The sequence below is a fragment of the Electrona antarctica genome, assembly GCF_951216825.1.
Source record: "Electrona antarctica genome assembly, chromosome: 19".
NCBI classification, from domain to species: domain Eukaryota; kingdom Metazoa; phylum Chordata; class Actinopteri; order Myctophiformes; family Myctophidae; genus Electrona; species Electrona antarctica.
Window position 1 is genome coordinate 30,386,273 of NC_136800.1, and position 18,552 is coordinate 30,404,824.

At 42.6% G+C, this 18,552-nt stretch overlaps 2 protein-coding genes across 2 annotated transcripts in view; one reads left to right on the forward strand and one right to left on the reverse strand.

Annotated features, from left to right (window-relative positions):
- Positions 1–18,552, reverse strand: part of LOC306912539 (uncharacterized protein) — a 119,926-nt gene that overhangs the window by 36,681 nt on the left and 64,693 nt on the right. The gene's annotated exons all lie outside the window — the stretch shown is intronic.
- ccdc39 (coiled-coil domain 39 molecular ruler complex subunit) lies at positions 1,560–16,095 on the forward strand (the record flags this gene model as incomplete). The annotated part of the gene is made up of 20 exons (XM_079529308.1): positions 1,560–1,649; positions 1,765–1,884; positions 2,490–2,636; positions 4,322–4,480; positions 5,076–5,168; positions 5,543–5,671; positions 6,227–6,418; positions 6,905–7,008; positions 7,224–7,356; positions 8,096–8,290; positions 9,168–9,332; positions 9,588–9,725; positions 9,935–10,143; positions 10,336–10,459; positions 10,850–11,009; positions 11,875–11,981; positions 13,123–13,266; positions 14,575–14,754; positions 15,160–15,251; positions 15,855–16,095. 20 exons carry the CDS (start codon positions 1,560–1,562, stop codon positions 16,093–16,095), a joined length of 2,922 nt encoding a protein of 973 aa, XP_079385434.1.

Consider the following 18,552-nt stretch of genomic DNA (forward strand, 5'->3'; position numbering starts at 1 on the left):
AATCCTTTTTATTTTACCATACACAATCTGAATCTAATCCACTTGGATGCTTTTGAACTCTTGCTGGGATTCTTGTCATTCACAATCAGAATTCTTGTCATTCACAATCAGAATTCTTGTCATTCACAATTGTTGTTGCCATTATGTTTACATAAGTGATTTATTAAGGTTGATTGATTGATTGAAATATGTATTAACAGTTTGCAGAATTACAGTACATTTCAAGCACAAACTCAATACAAAGACTTAACTGTGAGTGGACGACCCAATTAAGCATTACACTTGTTTACAAGAGGGTCCACCTTGTTCAATTCATCAAAACATTTAGAGACGTACAAATAGACACTTCTATATAGTCAAAGAACAGAACAGGAATTCATCATAAAGGAGGTAAAAATGGAAAAGAAACATACAGTGAGGGGAAAAAGGGGTGGGAGGGATTCAGATTTTATGGGGGCCAGTTTCGAATTGCAGCCGTCCGTAGGTGCCCTTTGAGAGCGGTTTTGAAGGAGGCAAGGGATTCGCATGTCTTAATGACTGTTGGTAGGGCGTTCTACTTTTTGATGGCATAGGAGCGAAAATAATGTAGTCCCTTGTTTGTGCCGAATCTGGGTTGTACATAGTTCGTTGCACTCCCTCTGGTGTTGTGGGTGTGGACTTCGTTAACATTAAGGAAGTATCTAGACAGGTACATGGGTATCTTGCTGGTGTATCGAATCTTGTGGATCAGACCCATTGCAAGATGCTGTACTCTGTCGTCGACCCTAAGCCATTCCAGCCTGTCAAAGTGGGCAGGGGGGTGAGGCCAAGTAGGAGCCTGACCAGTTTGTTTTGGGAAGTCTGGAGCCTAGTTTTAAGGGCCTTTGAGGTGCTGTGGTACCAGGAGGTGCATGCATAGTCAAAGAAACCTTGTACGAGGGCTCCTGTTAAGGTCTTCAAGGTGTTTTTGTTGACCAGTGAGGAGATCCTGTAAAGGAAGCAATGGTAACAGGAACAACAGAAAACAGAAACATGAAAAAAGTTAGAAATGATATCATACACAATATAGCCTGCAGTGTACACAATTGACTAGAGGCTGAGGAACCAGAATACAATTATGTTACCCATACACAAGATGTAACAATAAAGATACTATAGCAGTTGTCTATGAATAGAAATGACATAGCATGTTACATCCTGCAATTTGCAATATACTTGTATGAATAAATAAATGAATGATTGCAGTTGTATTGAATACTTGTGTAGTGTAGAGCTGAAGCAGATTTACTGTAGGCTACAGTTAGTACAGTACGTACAACCAACCAGCCAATCAAAAACGTGAGCGCTGTACTGCGCTGCCCTCTAGCGTGCCGTTCAGCTGACTTGGTTCTTGGTTGCTAGCAGCAACACACAAACAAATGTACCGTATGCTTTTCTGGAACAAGACCCCACGACCACGTTAAAAGCACTAGCAGGTAGGTGACATTGCTATTTTAAAGTGTATTATTACAAATGACAAATGAAAGCGTTTTATAACCGTCTACTCTAACGTTATAGCTTTTAGCAGCGCAGCAGGAGAAATGTCCAACATGCTTTTGGCTGAGGTAGGCTGGGGTGAGGGCTTCGCCCTCCCCATGGCAAACGCTGAAAACAAAGTTTTGCAAGATGAGGTGAGTGGATCATCATACACAAACAAATTGCAATACAAGATAAACTGTAGCCTACAATTCAATCAAGCTTTGGTCACAATTACAAAAACAAGTTTATGTTCTTAAACTCCAACAGATTGAGAGGAAGGAAAAGGAGAGGACACTGTTGGAGTATAAAGTTGGAGAATGTAAGGACAGAATACAAGCCATGTCTGAACACCTGAAAAACGTCAACCAAGAGCTAGCACACACTCAGGTAGGTGGCACCTGGCTGGATTGTCTGTCTACTCTGCACCGTCTGCACTCACTGTCTGTCTGCATACAGCCGGCTACCATGATGTGGGCCTATAATTAAAATGTCTAAATGTAATAGGTATTGGTGAAAGTAACTAAGAAAAAAAGAAAATAATATATATATATAAAAAAATCAGAAATAGCCTCCAGGCTCCTTCAGTCAACACTTTTAAGAATAGACTTGACTATAGGGTTGACTTGTAAGGTCATAAACTGGTAAATATGGGACTTTGAAACTGTATTATGTATAGAATAATAAATAAAATCAAAAAGTGTGGGTCCACATGAACTTTGTTCATTTTAAAGTGTATTTATGTCTGTTATGAGTCTGGCGTAGAGGATTTCATCCTGTGCTGGAAATCTTTTCAATAAATTTCAATACAAAAATAAATAAATGAGCTGAATCACATCTTGATGACATCATGAAGATGTGATTAACCACGTTAATGATTTTTGTCAGGCCTCCAGTTCTAGGAAACACAGAATGGGGGGACTTTTTTATTATTTCCACACAACAGCTCTAAGGTTCTTCCACCACGGAATATGCGATGTGTTCCCTATCTACAGGCTCTGCACATGGCCCGGGAGAGAGAGACAGACTCAGAGAAGCACCTCAAGGCGGTCGCAGAGCGAGAGGCAGGTCGACTAGGACAGGAGAACAGACGCCTACAAGCCGAGCTGGAAGCTTTGAGGGAGAAGAAAAACACCCAAGAGGTCATATTGTTATTCCTTAACTCTGAGAGTGTACAAAATGTAACCAAATACCATTTGTCCTCAAATAACACACGTGTATGTCCTTATCCCAATGACCAGACTCGCATATAGCCTATACACAGAAAATGATGGTTCTTTAAAAGGCTACTATAGAGCGGTGCCCGTTGGGCACTGACTTACTTGGAACGATGCAAGTTGGAAATGCATGCCCCACCCAGATATTATGTCTGTGTCCCTTTTCTCCATATATGGACCCTGGGCAGGGGCCCTGTCCAGATGTCAGAACAGGCCAGCTTATGGAGTTATGTGTCAGGCATGCCCAAATATGGAGTGCTGTGATGTCAGAACAGGCCAGCTCCATATATGGACATGGGCAGGGCCCTGTCCAGAGCCCGGGCAGAGGCCTTATGTGTCAGGCATGCCCAAATATGGAGTGCTGTGATGTCAGAACAGGCCAGCTCCATATATGGACCCTGGGCAGGGGCCCTGTCCAGAGCCCGGGCAGAGGTCTTTTTGTGGCGGTTCTGGACAACCGTAGGTCAGACCGACTCGATACCGGGCACGTGCACCCCTGTGGTGGTGTGGACCGCGTGTGTCGAATTTGAAGTCGGTGGGGGGAACGGTTCCCAAGTTACGTGGATTACACACAAACAGAGACTTGGTGCATTTATAGTTGGATGGTTCCATGAAGAACCATAACATATACTGTATTAAAGCAATGTTTTATTTTGTGAATGATGAAATGTTCATTCCTGACGAAGACCCGCAAGGAGTCGAAACATTGTTTCTCTTATCATTGAATGAAAGTTTGGGAGCTCAAGACCAGTGTGCGGACCTACCTTCTCAATGATGAAATGTTCCTCATATACAGTAGTTCTAGAGGCCCTTTGAGGAACCAACTGGTTCAACCCCAAAATCGACTATTTCTTATTCAAATCGATTTCAGATCGTCTTTTATAATCAATAAATCGTTTAGTTTTATTAACTGTTCCACCCCTCGTTGGATATATTGTTCAAACCTTATGTCTTTGCTATGTAGAAGAAAGAGAGAAGGGGGCACATCAGTTGGGCAAAGTAAAAATACCCATCAAGGTGATCTTTGTACAAATCAGTGACAAAATAGGACAAAAAAGGGAAGAGACCAAGGCACACAATTAAAAAAGCCTAATGCATGTTCACAAATACAAACACTATTAACCCATTAAAACCGGGAAATCATCTGTGTCATTTTAGATTTGAGCTATATAGCAACATAATATTTTCATAAAACTGGTTTAAAACAGTGGTTCACAAAAATAACAGATATACAAGCTCATAGTGTGGCACGAAGTGACACGCTGCGAGCTTGTTCATCTGCTATTTTTTAACACTTTTGTGTGTTTGAAAAGATTTTCAATGACTTAGATTCTTTTCTTAGATCTTTTTTGAACACCATCTTTTCTTCTGGGGGTCCCTACTAACCTAGGTCCCTACTCCCTAGCACAAAACATTTTCAGATGGGGGTCTTTGCGCCTTGACACGAATATGTTTCAGAAAGAACCACTGATTTAGATGGCATTTGCAGAATCGGCCTCAGGTCTTAATTGGTTAAAGGCTTTTAACGTTTTACACAAGAGTGCCTTGGTCTTTTACCTTTTTTGCCTTTATATGTGTTGCAGTGCTGAAGTAGTGTTTTCTGTCTCCAGAATGACATCTTCAAGGCCAACCAGAAGCTGGAGGAGCTCAGGAACCGCCTGAACTGGGACCAGCAGACCCTGGACGCCTGGCTGGAGGAGTCGGCACGCAGAGACGACGACACCATGGCCATCGTCAAGTACGCCCAGCAGGACGAGAGCAAGATCAAGGTGAGACGAAAGCCTCATTTATGCCCTGTCGCGCGGCGAAGTATGAATCGGGCTAAACTGTCCTCTTTTGACCAAGTCACTATAGCAGATCAGTGGCCCGGCACTGAATGATGTGTAAATCAGTGTATAGTGGCCATTTAATATTCTCCACAAGATGCTTCTAATATGTATACTGTTTCTATCTGTACCTTCACAACACAGAAATAGCTCACTGATTCTTTTTCTCTTTTCTTTTCAAATTCCAAATATCATCTGATGTATTGGACATTATTCATGAGTCAAATATGTCCATGGTTCATTGTTTAGATCAATATCGATGCCCATAGTCTACAAAGCTAAATAACATAGTATAACAGTACAAACCAAGCAAGTTCTGTTCTTCCAACATAATTCCCTTCTTGTCTGTGAGTTAGTGTGTTATTGCACTCATAACCTCATCATTACCCCTGATTTTGATGTCCATTTGAAGATCTGACATTAATCTACTTTTATTTCAGTTATAGGCTTTCTTTGGTCCTAAATCTGATGTCAATGTTCACTTCCAATGGGGTCAGTATCTTGTGAATGTAACATCCATAATTGTGTCCTGTTTCAGTCCCTCACAGTAGCTATAGAGAAGAAGACCATCGAGGCTAATAAAATGCACAAAACACTGGACAATGCAGTGACCGAGACCATGCTGGCACAGGTAATACCATTACACCTCTCCTCAGTGTTAACTTTGTTTAAGGAATAAAATGTTTGTCAAATCTCTATGGTAGAGTATTATAATACAATATAATAACTTATACAATTGGGATGGTTTGTCTCCCTGCTCTTGTATTGAGACACTTAGATCATGTCAAAGGTCACCTAGACACAGGACCTGACTAAATTAAAAGTTAAAATCAAGATTCAATTTATCCCTTCAGCAAGTAGGCTGGCTCTATGAGCTCAATGGTAAAAAACATGCACTTGCGCAGGAAACCGGGTTCAAATCCGGCATAGAAGATGTAAGACACTCTCAGACTTAAACCATACCATTGAGGACCGGTGTGTGATTCTCCTCTACTCTCTTAACAGATCAGTTTGGACAAGACAGCAGAGAACTTCCGGCAGGCCCACGTGGAGAGACAGGAGCTGATCCGTCAGTGGGAAAAGACCATCGCACAGATGAGGACACGAGATGCTGAGATGCAGCAGTGTTCACTGGTAACCACTAGGCCATAATCAACTTGAGATACTGCCACAAAGCATTGACCATGTACTAATATTTCGTTTCTGTCGGTGGAAACTTCATATGTCCAAAACCGTTGCTGTTCAGGATTCGAATAAAAAAACATCAAAACAAGTGCAGTGTTTCTAGCATGTGAATCTGCTACTTTTGATGCTTTTGTGTGACACTGTAGTATGATCAAGTAGGGTGTTAATTTACAGGGGGGAAAAGTTAGAATATGGAGATAGGAGGTATGATTTTCAATTACCCTGTATCACAGCTTTTCAATTTTGACCAGTGGTTCTCAAAGTGTGACCCTTGAGTAGGATCCTGGGGGTCCCCAGCAAAATTTGTTAATATAGCAACAAAATCAGTTTAACCACTTTGAAAGTAGCTGATAAATTGACACAAAATATTTCACACAAAATACTTTCAGATGGGGTCCGTGGCGACACAGGCCTGCCCTACAATTTGGGGGGTCTTGACATTATGATCGCTTTGAGTGCAAATGTAAATGTGTGTTTGTTTGTACCGTGTCATCCTCCACCCAGCAACTAGCAGAGGTGAACCAGCAGATCAGGGAGAGGAGCACCACAGTCAAAGAGAAGAAGGGGTTTCTGGAGAACGAGATAGAGAACAACAGGGAACATGAGAGGAAGATCACCACAGCCAACAAGCAGGAAGCCAAACTCCGACAAGAATACCAGGAGCACGAGAAGAACCGTGCTAGGCTCAAAGACGAGGTCCAGTACCATAATAGGATTTCTCTTATATTTGAGGGGCGCTAGCCACTCCAATGCATGGCTTTTGAGGATTACGTCATATGGCAGCCAAGTCTATGTGATTTGTAATGTTTGTTTAGAGCACTTATGATGTAAATCGTTGGACTTTGATGACATTTCAATGTTTGTTTAGAGTACTAATGACATGAATGTAAATAGTTTGCCAGGCAAGTCTACACGCTTTAATGTTTGTTTAGGGCACTAAATGCCAACGTAAGACGTCATGTGGCCGATAGATACAGTGGGCGCCCCTCACTTCACACAAGTGTGACGTTTTTAAAGGCAGTGCAACATGAACATTTAGGATACATAATTATCATCGATTGATTTATCGAGCACTTTTTTACTAATTAATTCAAAAGGTTAACAATAATTATAATCTAAATGATCAGTAATTGGTTTAAAATAAAGTCATACTATTGGACAACCATCTTTTTAATTTTGCAGTTGGAGAATGTGAAGCGCACGGTGGACAGAACGGCCACGGACGTGGAGTCTGTGAGGTCGCAGATCTCCAGCCAGAAGAGAAGCATCCAGGACAAAACCAACAAGTTAGTACAGAGTACTGTACAACGGCATCAGACATTCCAAAATATGAGAGCTTGTAGTTCGGCTATATTTTCGCTATAAAGCGTAAACATTAATATGTGTGTTCTTGTGTGTGTGTGTGTGTGTGTGTGTGTGTGTGTGTGTGCGCGTGTGTGTGTGTGTGTGTGTGTGTGTGTGTGTGTGTGTGTGTGTGTGTGTGTGTGTGTGTGTGTTGCAGACTGACGGCGGCCCAGCTCCACACAGCTGCGTTGGAGCAGAAGCTGCAGACGGTGCAGCAGACGGCTCTCAGCACGGAGGAGAGAGCCGCTCAGATGGAGCAGATGCTGCAGGATGAAGAGGAGGCCATGAAGGTGTGTGTGGAGCATGGGAACCTGTTACTGTTACTACAATTACTATCTAGTAGGGATGCATTCATCAGTCATCATCTCTATAGATCTGTATCTGCCGTAAGAATTCAGTATCGTATGGAACTGAGCTAAAAATAATCGCTAATATTAATAATATTTCTGTCGGCCAGAAACCTCTTATCTACATGTTTTAACTTGTTGTGTTTTTTCGTAAATTAATGCCCTAGTTGATCATACTACCGCGTCACACAAAAGCATCAAAAGCTCGAAACGCAACCGAGTTTGTAGATCTGCTACTTTTTCTATTGTTTTAATTTTAATCCTGAAAAGTAACAGTTTGGGACATATGAGGCTGAAAAAGCCTTTTGTGGGGAAAGCTTTCAAAAGGGTCAACGAGTTAGAAAATACTAGTAGTAAAAATGCTACATTGAAGTTGTTTGAACTGAATGTGCATCATTTGGCCCAATAAATCAGTTAATAAGAATGTACCTTTTTCAAGTGAATCCAAGCATGCAGTCTGCATCGCATCTCTTAGAGATGCGATGCAGACTGCATGCTTGGTATATAATAAAGGTTATAGAGATGATCTCTATAACCTTTATTTAACAAGGCAAAACAAGTAACGAACAGATTCTTATTTTACAATCCTGGTGTGCCATATCAGAAGAACACAGGGTCACTCACAGCATGTGCAAAACAGGAACAAGTGTTTGAAACAGATCCTTCCACTCTCATGTTGCAGGAGTTGGATGTGCAGCTCCAGCGCCAGCGGGAGGCACTGTTTGGTGAGAAACAGGCGCTGCAGGCTCTTCGGACCAAAGAGAAGGACTCTGTGGCCAAGTTGACGGGAAGCAGGGCCACACTGGCCGGTCTGGACAGTCACCTGAACAAACTGGACCACAACCTGCTCCAGCAGCAGGAGATCATGTACAACCAGGTATAGTATAACCAGGCACGACCACTTAGTTGACCAGTGGTTGACCAGTGTTCCACATGACCAGTGTTCCACATGTCTCCACATGTCTCCAACAGAAAAGACACAAGTCTTAAACATTTTTTTTATTCAGGAAGGTCAATTTGAGAGCAGTCTCTCTTTTCCAATGATCTTTTCATGAAAGTAAACGTAGCATAAGAATTAAAACAAAACAAATGACAAGACGATAGACGTTTCAGGATTTTAAAGAATGCAAATACAGACAGATGTCACAGTATTCTTCACAAGCTGTTTAAAGCGAGCAAGTGAAATTAAGTTCTCCAATTTTAAAACAGTTTTCTGTTGTTGTGCGGAAAGCTTTGGAATGTTTAACTGTTATAACATATAATAGGGACAATGGGGTTCAAGCGGTTAAAGCAGTATTGTGCAATATTTGCACTTAAGCAAATGAGGCCATAACTACTTAAACCCAATATAGTTCATTGATGAGGGTCCCCCAGGGGTCCGTACTTGGTTCCCTGCTATTATTTATTATTTTATTTATTTATTTATGTATGTATGTATTTATACACTTAATTAGTCCGAAATAAAACACGTGGTAAGACATTAAGGCTAAAAGCATAACACAAAGTCCTGGGGACTTTTCCATTGTGGTCAGTAGCATCTGTGTAAACAACACAGACACTATCTGACTACCGGTATATGGCATTCTTCACATTTGTGGTTTAGAAAACAAATCCATGACACAAAAAAACAGGTGTAATTATGGAATTGTTATGAAGTCCCCTCCGAAGACTCTGGGTTCGCCTCCGAGTCCCAGACCTGCTCTCAGATCTGGTCCGATCGCTGTCCCCTCTTCGTTCCCCTGTCCCTCACGCAGGACTTTCAGATCCAGCAGTTGGAGAGGAAGCTGGCTCGGCTTCAAGGCGAGGTGAGCACGGAGGAGAAGGAGACGTTGGAGAAGAAGGTCAGCGAGCTGTCCGACGCCGTCGACCAGAAGAAGAAGACGCACAAAGTGCTGAAGGCTGAGCTCAAGCAGCTGGAGGTAGAGCCTCACCCCAACGCTTTCACCAGCGCTCTGAAAACCACTCTTCATTTAGGATGTCAGGTCAACAAATGAACCTGGCATCTCTCTACATAACATGCTATCTAAATTACATTTTAACCTTTGCATAAGACTGGATGGTCGTTAATGCAATAACAGTGTGGACACAGCTAAACAAATCTGATTTGCCTGCAGTCTTCCTGCTGTTAGAAAGATTTAGATGTTAATGATCGACTTTGTTCACCGCTCCGACAGGACGACATCCTCTGCATGAGGAAAGCAGCGGAGAAGACTGGAGCGGAGAAGAGTGATCTGACCATGAAGATCGAGGAGCTGCAGCTGTTCAACGACACCACGGACAAGGAGCTGAAGAGGCTCAAACTCAAGAAACAGGTATCTGCAAATGCCTCCTGCTGCTACTAGGGATCTGGATGAAAAGTGTTATTTCTATTCCTACTGGCAATTTATGACATGAAAAGGTTTGAGAACCACTGACATAGAAAATAAGACATTTGTAGAATCGGCCTCAGGTCTTAATGGGTTAAGAACCAGTGGTATATGCTTCTTGACCCCTCTCTCTCTCTCCTGATGGGGGGCATCAGGACACCATGGTGGACGAGAAGATCCTGAGGCTGCAGGTGAAGCGCCAGAGAGACCAGCTGTACGAGCATGCCGACGGCGTCCTGTCCCAGGAGAAGAGGAGGCTGCAGATGCAGGAGGCGATGAAGGAGAGACAGGAGGAGATCAGGGAGCACAGGGAGGTGCTCACCATGCACATCAAGATCCACAACCAGGAGAGACAGGGCATCAGGTACAGGAACACCTACTGTACCTGCTCTTCACACAGACGTGCTAGGGCTTGGATCTATAGCCTTGAACAAGACTGACCGATTTTGACAGTGAACTGTACTTAGTAAACAAATGTTTAGTCGACCAGGTATTACAAAAATATGATATATTATATTAACATCCGCCCAAACACATGTTATACACACGTTTTCAGTGCGGAGGTGCACGAGAGACTGTCTAAGATCGACATCATGAGGAAACGCTACGAGATTCTGACCTTTTCAATGGCCGCTCCTGAAGGTGAAGAGGAGATGTCACAGGCTTATTATGTCATAAAGGTAAAAATGAGCTTTCTTCTGCAGGCCACGTATCATTTGTCCCTTTCCAACCAGTGTCCCTATCATGGGCATGTAATTTTGGGTGAGCATTTAAAAAAATGTTCTGATCTACAAGTTCACGTGTTTTTTCAGGTCGGGATACCAATTTTAGCCATCAGGAGAGAGAAGTCCTGATTGTTTATTATAAGGATAAACAAGTGAAATCAGAAGTGATGACACAAAGAAATGAGCAGACTGTTAAAACTGGAACACTATACATTTTAATCTGATAAATGGGTACTCTCTCCTGATTGGATGAAATTTGCAAACCCAACTGAAAGAAACCTTTAACCAAAAGAATATCACTAACTTTAAGTAGTATTTTTTAACATGTGACTGGCTGGTCTCCAGGCTGCCCAAGAGAGGGAGGAGTTGAAGCAGAAGGGAGACAACCTGGATGGAGAAATCCGCAAGATGGAGAAGGAGATTACAGCGTTCGAGAACACACTGGAGCTCATAAACAGCTGTAACGCATCCTACCGCAAAGCCTTCACCAAAGTACCTGAGTCTAGTACGTACTATATATATACTACTCCTACTGCAAAGGCTTCAGCAAAGTACCCAAGTCTAGTATGTACTGGATGAAGGAAGTAGATTTAGACTCTCGTAGATGTATTTATCGATTCTGACATTTTCAATCTACGAGAGTCTAAGCGAACTCGCCCCATGGTCAGGAGCCCGAAATCCCCTGCCTAATGCCTAATGGCTCTGAACATGTACAAATAAAAAATGAAGGTGCTTACCATGCTGCCCCACATGTCCGGTTTATCTGCGCCTATCGTTCATCCATCCAGCCAGTTACAGACGAGGAAAGATCCAAGATGGCGGAAAGATTCCGAGACAGAGTGGATTAAAACACCTTTTTTATTGAAAACTACGGGTTTCTTCATTCAGACTAAAAAGTGTTAAAGCTGCAATTCATAACTTGTTTTAGGGGCTGTGTCCAGAAAGAGTTTTGTCTGTATGTTCAGACTGTATGTTTGAATTGTTTTCAATGAAAAAGTGCCACGTCATTTGTGCTATGTTAGAAACACCATGACGTGACGAGGTACTACTCGTCTATTCTGCGTTCAAACAACGTTATTGTCTGGTCTCAGAGAGCTGGAATATGGTGCTTGGCTGAGCATTTTGAACACCTTGAAGTTGATGCACACAGTCTAAAGCCCTAACCACACCAGTGAATAAAATGTTATGTTAATGTTATGTTACTACAGTATAACAACAACTAATACAACTGTGGGGGTTGGTGGTAGTTAATCTCGTTGCTATTATATTGACATCCTCATGTCGGTTTCCTTTGCTTTCTGTGTAAAGCACATCGAATTGCCTTGTTGTTGAAATGTGCTATACAACTCAAACTGCCTTACCTTGCCTAGGTGAAGAATACCAGAAGAAGCTGAAGTTGGAGGAGCAAGAGAGAGCAGCCGAGGAGAAACTCAAATACAAGAAACGACAGATCAGAGAACTGCAGGAAGACATACAGGTCATTGTGACAGGGTTTACCAAACATTGGTTCCGGACCAGAACCAATGCAAAATAGCAGATCTATAAGTTCACAACGTGTCACATCACGCTGTGTTGTAAGCTTGTAGATTGGCTATCTAAATGTTCTGAAAACTTAGGTCAGGTTTTTAGAGGTGTTTCTAAAAAAAACAGTATTTGATCAAAGCCCATTCAACTTCATGAAAAATGTTTTAAAGTGAAATACTCAGTCACGGCGCAGTCACACCGAAGTTTAATTCTACCTATGAGGGTGGATTCTGCCTATGCTTTTCAATGTTTTGTTTTTTTTACGAAATCTGTAAATGGCAACAAACTGCTCTGTTCCCATTGAAAAGCATTGCCATACTCCACCCTTAAACTTTGGTGTGACCGTGCCCTATAAGTGGATAATTCAAAATGTTCTTCTCTGCCTTTCACATGCAGTAGTGCACTAGAATGTCCTCTGCCCTCATTTTAGCTTTTGTCTTTACTCTGACGTCTTCTTGTGAGGATTACAATACGCTGCTGTGCTAGATCATTTACACTCTCCTGTGACTGAAATAAGAGGGCAGCCTGACAATAGACTGGCTCAACAACTCCCTGTACTTACTGTACGTGTGTGTGTGTGTGTGTGTGTGTGTGTGTGTGTGTGTGTGTGTGTGTGTGTGTGTGTGTGTGTGTGTGTGTGTGTGTGTGTGTGTGTGTGTGTGTGTGTGTGTGTGTGTGTGTGTGTGTGTGTGTGTGTGTGTGTGTGTGTGTGTGTGTGTGTGTGTGTGTGACTCGTATTAGTATACTCGCGAGAGCCAAATTTCCTCCACAGGTAATTTGAGAAATACATTGTGAGGAAATGTTTAGAGTTAAGGCTTACAATTAGAAAACGTTTCAGGTCGGGGGTTATAGGATTACACATTCAGAGGTTAGGTTTTAGGTGGTTGGGGTTAAGAGTTAAGCCTGAGTCATACTTAATTACCGTAAATGCTTCCGTGTTGCGAAGCTCAGAGCTTGTACTAGACATTTTGTATTAATTGCTGTCCCAATGTGTGTGTGTGTGTGTGTGTGTGTGTTTGTGTGTGTGTGTGTGTGTGTGTGTGTGTGTGCGTGTGCGCGTGCGTGCTCGCTGGTGCGACTTCCTCCACATCCAGGAGATGAACAGCACACTGGACCGCGTGGCGCAGGAGGAAGTAAACGTGCAGAGTGAGCAGATAGAGCAGACGCAGTCCCACATTGTCCAGCTCAACAAAGAGCTGGCCTCTCAGAGGGACAAACTCAACCGGGTCACTAAACAGGTTTGAATGCTCAGTCAGCGGCATGGTGCACGTCGCTCAGCGTCTCCGCCGCATCAAGTGTCACACACTGCAGTCTATACAGTACGTGACACTGTACTTAACTTGTGGGGCGGCCCAGTGTAGCTCATTGGTTCTCGAACCTTTTCAAGTTGTGATCCCCACCCAAAATAATCATATTTGGAATTTTAGGAGTTGAGGAATTACATTTAGCTTGACTTTGTTTCACAGATAAATATTGTGAAAATACAAAATAGCAGATCTACAAGCTCACAACGCCTAATGCGAGGCGTTGCGCCCTGCCGTGCGCTTATCAAAGCAGCCCTAAGCTAGGTCAAGCTGTAAAAGCCAAATTTCCTCTCCCCTGGGGACCAGAAGATACCTTTTGGTTAAAATTGACTGGAAGTTCCACAGTAGATTTTCCATGATTACTTCCTGGTGACTCAGAGCCTCTGCCTGAAGACCAAAAGCCTAATATCTGCCCTGGCCTTGAGGGAATTCCCCTTTAGGCTGGTAGTGGATAAGATGTTTAGCTTTAGTGTCCCTTCCTGCGCGGGAGGCCTGGGTTCGAATGCCCAGTATTACACCCAGGGCCGGATTTACGACTGGGCTAGGGTGGGCTGCAGCCATCGACGGAAAATAATAATAAAAATTAGATTTCCACTCCTGCCTGTAGGTCAGTGTCTTTATAATACCCCATGGTGTGATGCAGGCAGGCTATTCAGCTCTCCCTCTACTGTCCTACGTCAGATGTTCTGGCCTGGTCCCTTTTAGGTTTACCGTCTGGTGTTCAAGTGAAAGGCAGTGACCAACATGGCTCAGTAAAGAGTGTCGATTCAGATGCCAGTAGTCGTAGAGCGTCATTTTCAGTTAACAAATGATATCTGAGGACCGTGTACACACAAACACTCAACATGCTTCATCATGGCCAGTGTTTCATGTGTCAACACAGAACAACAATATTGGTTATCACAGCGCTAACGTCTTGAACCCTAGTGTACCTATTCTGGGGGTGAAGTTCAGCAAAAAACTCACAATAACTTACAACGCACACCCCAGTTATTTACAATATTCAATAGACTTTTTAAAACATTTGTAAAATATGAACAAAGCAATTCCTTCGTTGAGCCAATGCAAAAGTGGATTTATTGTGTCTCTGTCTCCGCTTATGTCCACAACTGCTACTTTTGATACTTTTGTGTGACACTGTAGTATGATCAAGTAGTAGGGCATTTAAGAAAAAGTTAGAAGTTAGAATATGGATATAAGAGGTTTCTGCCGGCTGACAGTGACGTTTATGTTTCTTTGCAGTGCTCCAGGCTGACCAAGGATGTGCGCTCAGCCAGTAAGAGCAGAGAGGAGACGTTTGTAGAGCGAGACATTAGACTGAGAGAGATGAGAGACTTCAACAAGACGCTCAACAGAATGCTGCTGGACGCCATGGAGGAAAACCCTGATCTGAAGACGCAGCTAGAGAAGTACTTTCTCCAGGTAGCGTAGATAAACATCCACAATCAACTATTTTTCAAATAGTATTTCTTTGATTTCAAACCTTTTTTAAAACAATTATTAATTCAAGAACAATGGATTCCATGTCAGCATGCTAACTTTCCAGGAAGAGAACAGATGTACTTTGTATTAGCTTGGTATCCTCATCGATTATGTTTGACTTTGTTATGTTTGACTGGTAGTCGGGTTTCTGAACTGTCCCATTAGCCCACCAATGAGATTTAAAAGCCAGGTTTGTTTGTGTGATTTTGATTTGTCTCATTTTTGAAACCTAAGCCTGACACATGTTATTCTATGGACTGGGTTTTCACATACTGCTTTCAGAGTCAAGTGAAAGACATGGTTGTAAGCATTAGATTTAATTTGCCGTTCCGGTTTGTCTGCCAGGCCAACCTGACTCTTCCATCACCTCCATCATCCACCCCTAGCAGCAGACTGAGCTCCAAGACGAGCTCCCCTCGCAGCTCTGCCTCGCCCAGGTTAGTGTCTCACAGCCCAAACCAACAGGTTTACAATACATCCCTTACACTTACAAGGATCCAAATACAACCATGGATGGATAAGCTGTCCAAAATAGAACTCAATATCAGATCACTTCCATTTAACATTCCTCTGAGATTTCCTCCAAGAGCCTCCAGGTTTCTACACAAGTGCATATTTTGGTTGAAAGTCCAAATATGTCCTGTATAATCAGAAAATCTAAACATCTTTTAGCACAATACTTAGGAGTATCAGAGTCTCAGCGGTTGAAGTGTAAGTAAACATCATTGAAAGGGATACATAAGATAGTCACCAAAGGCAGCATTGCAGTTAAGATACAGTAGATACAGCATACCCTGCTGACATCAGACGCAAAAGTAACATCATCAATAATAATGAACAAAGTTTACACAATGTTTGCATTATGCAGGACAAAAGAGTGTCTTGCTTAAAGGGACACTTTAACCTGACTTTGAACCTGAATCTCTGAATCTTACCTATTTATGCTGCACACACAGTACATAAGGTATTATCATAATCTCTGTTTATACATTTATATTATTATTCTTATGTGTGTGTGTGTGTGTGAATGCGTGCTGCAGGTCTTCCAGGTCTTCAGCCAGCAGCAGCCCCACAGCATCTACCGTGCGGACCCCCACATCCGGAGCATCTACCGTGCGGACCCCCACATCCGGAGCATCTACCGTGCGGACCCCCACATCCAGAGCAGTGGATCTGGGTCTGGGTCTCTCTGTGACCTCCGCTCCACTGAGCACCCTGCCTCATCCATCCAGAGCGTCCAGTAGTAGCAGCAGCAGCAGCAGCAGGCGCACGCAGCGCTAGGCTGAGGCCATATGGACAAAATCAAATAGCACAAACTATATTTTGGACCAAATACCGCTATCGATATTGTGACAATATATTGTATGGATGACTACTGGTGCTTTCACAAAATATTTACAGTGTATATTTTGTGCAAGCATGCGGTGTAAGACAAATAGAATAACTTGAAATATCACCCAACCCTACTCGGGGTTAGCCACATGAACCCTAGCATTCCTATTCTGGGTATGTCGCAATAGGCTTACATCCTGCGAGAATAGTCGATCTTTCCTATTTTCAACCTAAGAGGTTTGGTATAGAGGGGAAAAGGTGTAGACCAAGTCATACCAATACCCCTAGTCAAGCCCGGTCAACTGAATTATATAGGGTGGTAAGATGTTCTGATCTGGCCACTACTTTAACTATCACTTTTGCAGTTGACACTAGTTTTGTCCATTAAAATGTTTGCTGCGATTCACTGGACTGATGGACCATGTTTCTGAGGTTTTAAGTTATTAAGCAAAGATGTTCTGACATTTGAAAAGTATATTGATCAAATAAATGACTTGTATGTTCATTTGATTGTAGGCCTATATATTGTTTCGAATGCTCAAATGTTTAGCTCTTTTTTTCAAATTATTAACTTCATAATCATATGTATCCCAAATTAATGACTGCTTAATGTATCTGTGGCCCGTCATGGTCGTACCAATACAAATATTGTATTTTTTTTTAAATGTTCTTTTTTGTGGCTTTCGCCTTTATTTTATATTTTTTATAGAGGGACAGACAGTAGGCTGACAGGAGATGGGGGAGTGACATGCAGTAAAGGCCGTCGGGATCGGGAGTCGAACCCGCAGCACACTGCCAGGCTTGGGCTACCGGCCAAGGTGCCTGGACCGCTGAGCCACGGCCCAGGCCATAAAAATACTGTATAACTACAAAAAGTGCCCTTCTGGGCACAGGTCTCCACCAGGAGGATAGGACTGTGTGAGATGTTTGGCAAAATGTTTAGGAGTAATATAAACATGTTTGCCTTTGATGGCAATTGGATGATTTGAGGCATTTTGTTCCAAAAATGTGATTTGCAAAAATCAACCTGTTGGTGGCGCTATAACAGGCCAATGTGAAAAGGGTGGGATATATTCCTCAGCCCAGTAAGAAAATGTGTGAAAGATTTCAGGTAAATTGCATGCTGCGTTCATGATTTGAGGCTTTTGTTCAAAACGGGGCAATCTTGCAAACTGTGAAAGCCAATTATAGCCAATTAGGATGGAATATGAAATATCGGACAGATCCGACTTGAGCACATGACCATAGAGATACTGTGTAACGATTTGTGAGATTTGTGGACAGAATCTGGAGGAGTAATATAAAAAAATGTGTTTTACAAAAGTCGGCCTCCTGGTGGCGCTATAAAAGGCAGATGCGGAAAATGCAGGTCAAAGGTTTGTCCTTGGCCTCTAGGGAGTGTGCATGCAACGTTTCACGCAGATCGGTGCAGTTTTAGGTAAAACATGTGAAAAGCTGCCTCATGGTGGCGCTATAACAGGCCGTTCTGGAAAATGCGGGGCAGAGGTTCATCGTTGGCATCCAGGGAGTGTGTGTGCAAAGTTTGGCATCGACCGGGTTAACGGTGCCGGAGATTAGCTGTACACAGACGGACGGAAGGAAGGACGGACGGACACACACACACACACACACACGGACGGAGTGCAAAACATACTCTCTCCCCATGCCTTGGCCTGGTGGAGACAATTAGTTATTAGTTTCTAAGTGAAAGTGTTTTTTTGAGGTGCCAAAATCTGCTAATGACCTCCATTATAACTTTTAAATTACTTCTTTCTAAAACTATGAAACATTTCAAAGATTCCTTTTCAGGCAAACATGTCCACCGTAAGATGAACCTAAATAGGTTATGGGATTAAAAAGAAGACGAAAATCACCCCGAGACCATGGACTATAGCCCATGGTCTCGGAGTAATTTTCATCTTTTTTTCAAATCCTCGTTTTTCATCCTTTTTGACCATGGGCTATAGCCCATGGTCTCGGACGGCATACTATAGCATGCCGTTTCCGTTTTTCATCATTTTTGAGGATTTGAAAAAAAGACGAAAATCACCCCGAGACCATGGACCATAGCCCATGGTCTCGGAGTGATTTTCATATTTTTTTCAAATCCTTGTTTTTCATCCTTTTTGACCATGGGCTATAGCCCATGGTCTCGGACGGCATACTATAGCATGCCGTTTTCGTTTTTCATCATTTTTGAGGATTTGAAAAAAAGACGAAAATCACCCCGAGACCATGGACTATGGCTTTTCTATTTCTAAAATATGAAACATTTCAAAGATTCCTTTTCAGGCAAACATGTCCACCGTAAGATGAACCTAAATAGGTTAAACAGTAAATGGTGCATTTATATAGCGCCTTTATCCAAGGCACTTTACATAGATTGATTATTACATTCACCCATTC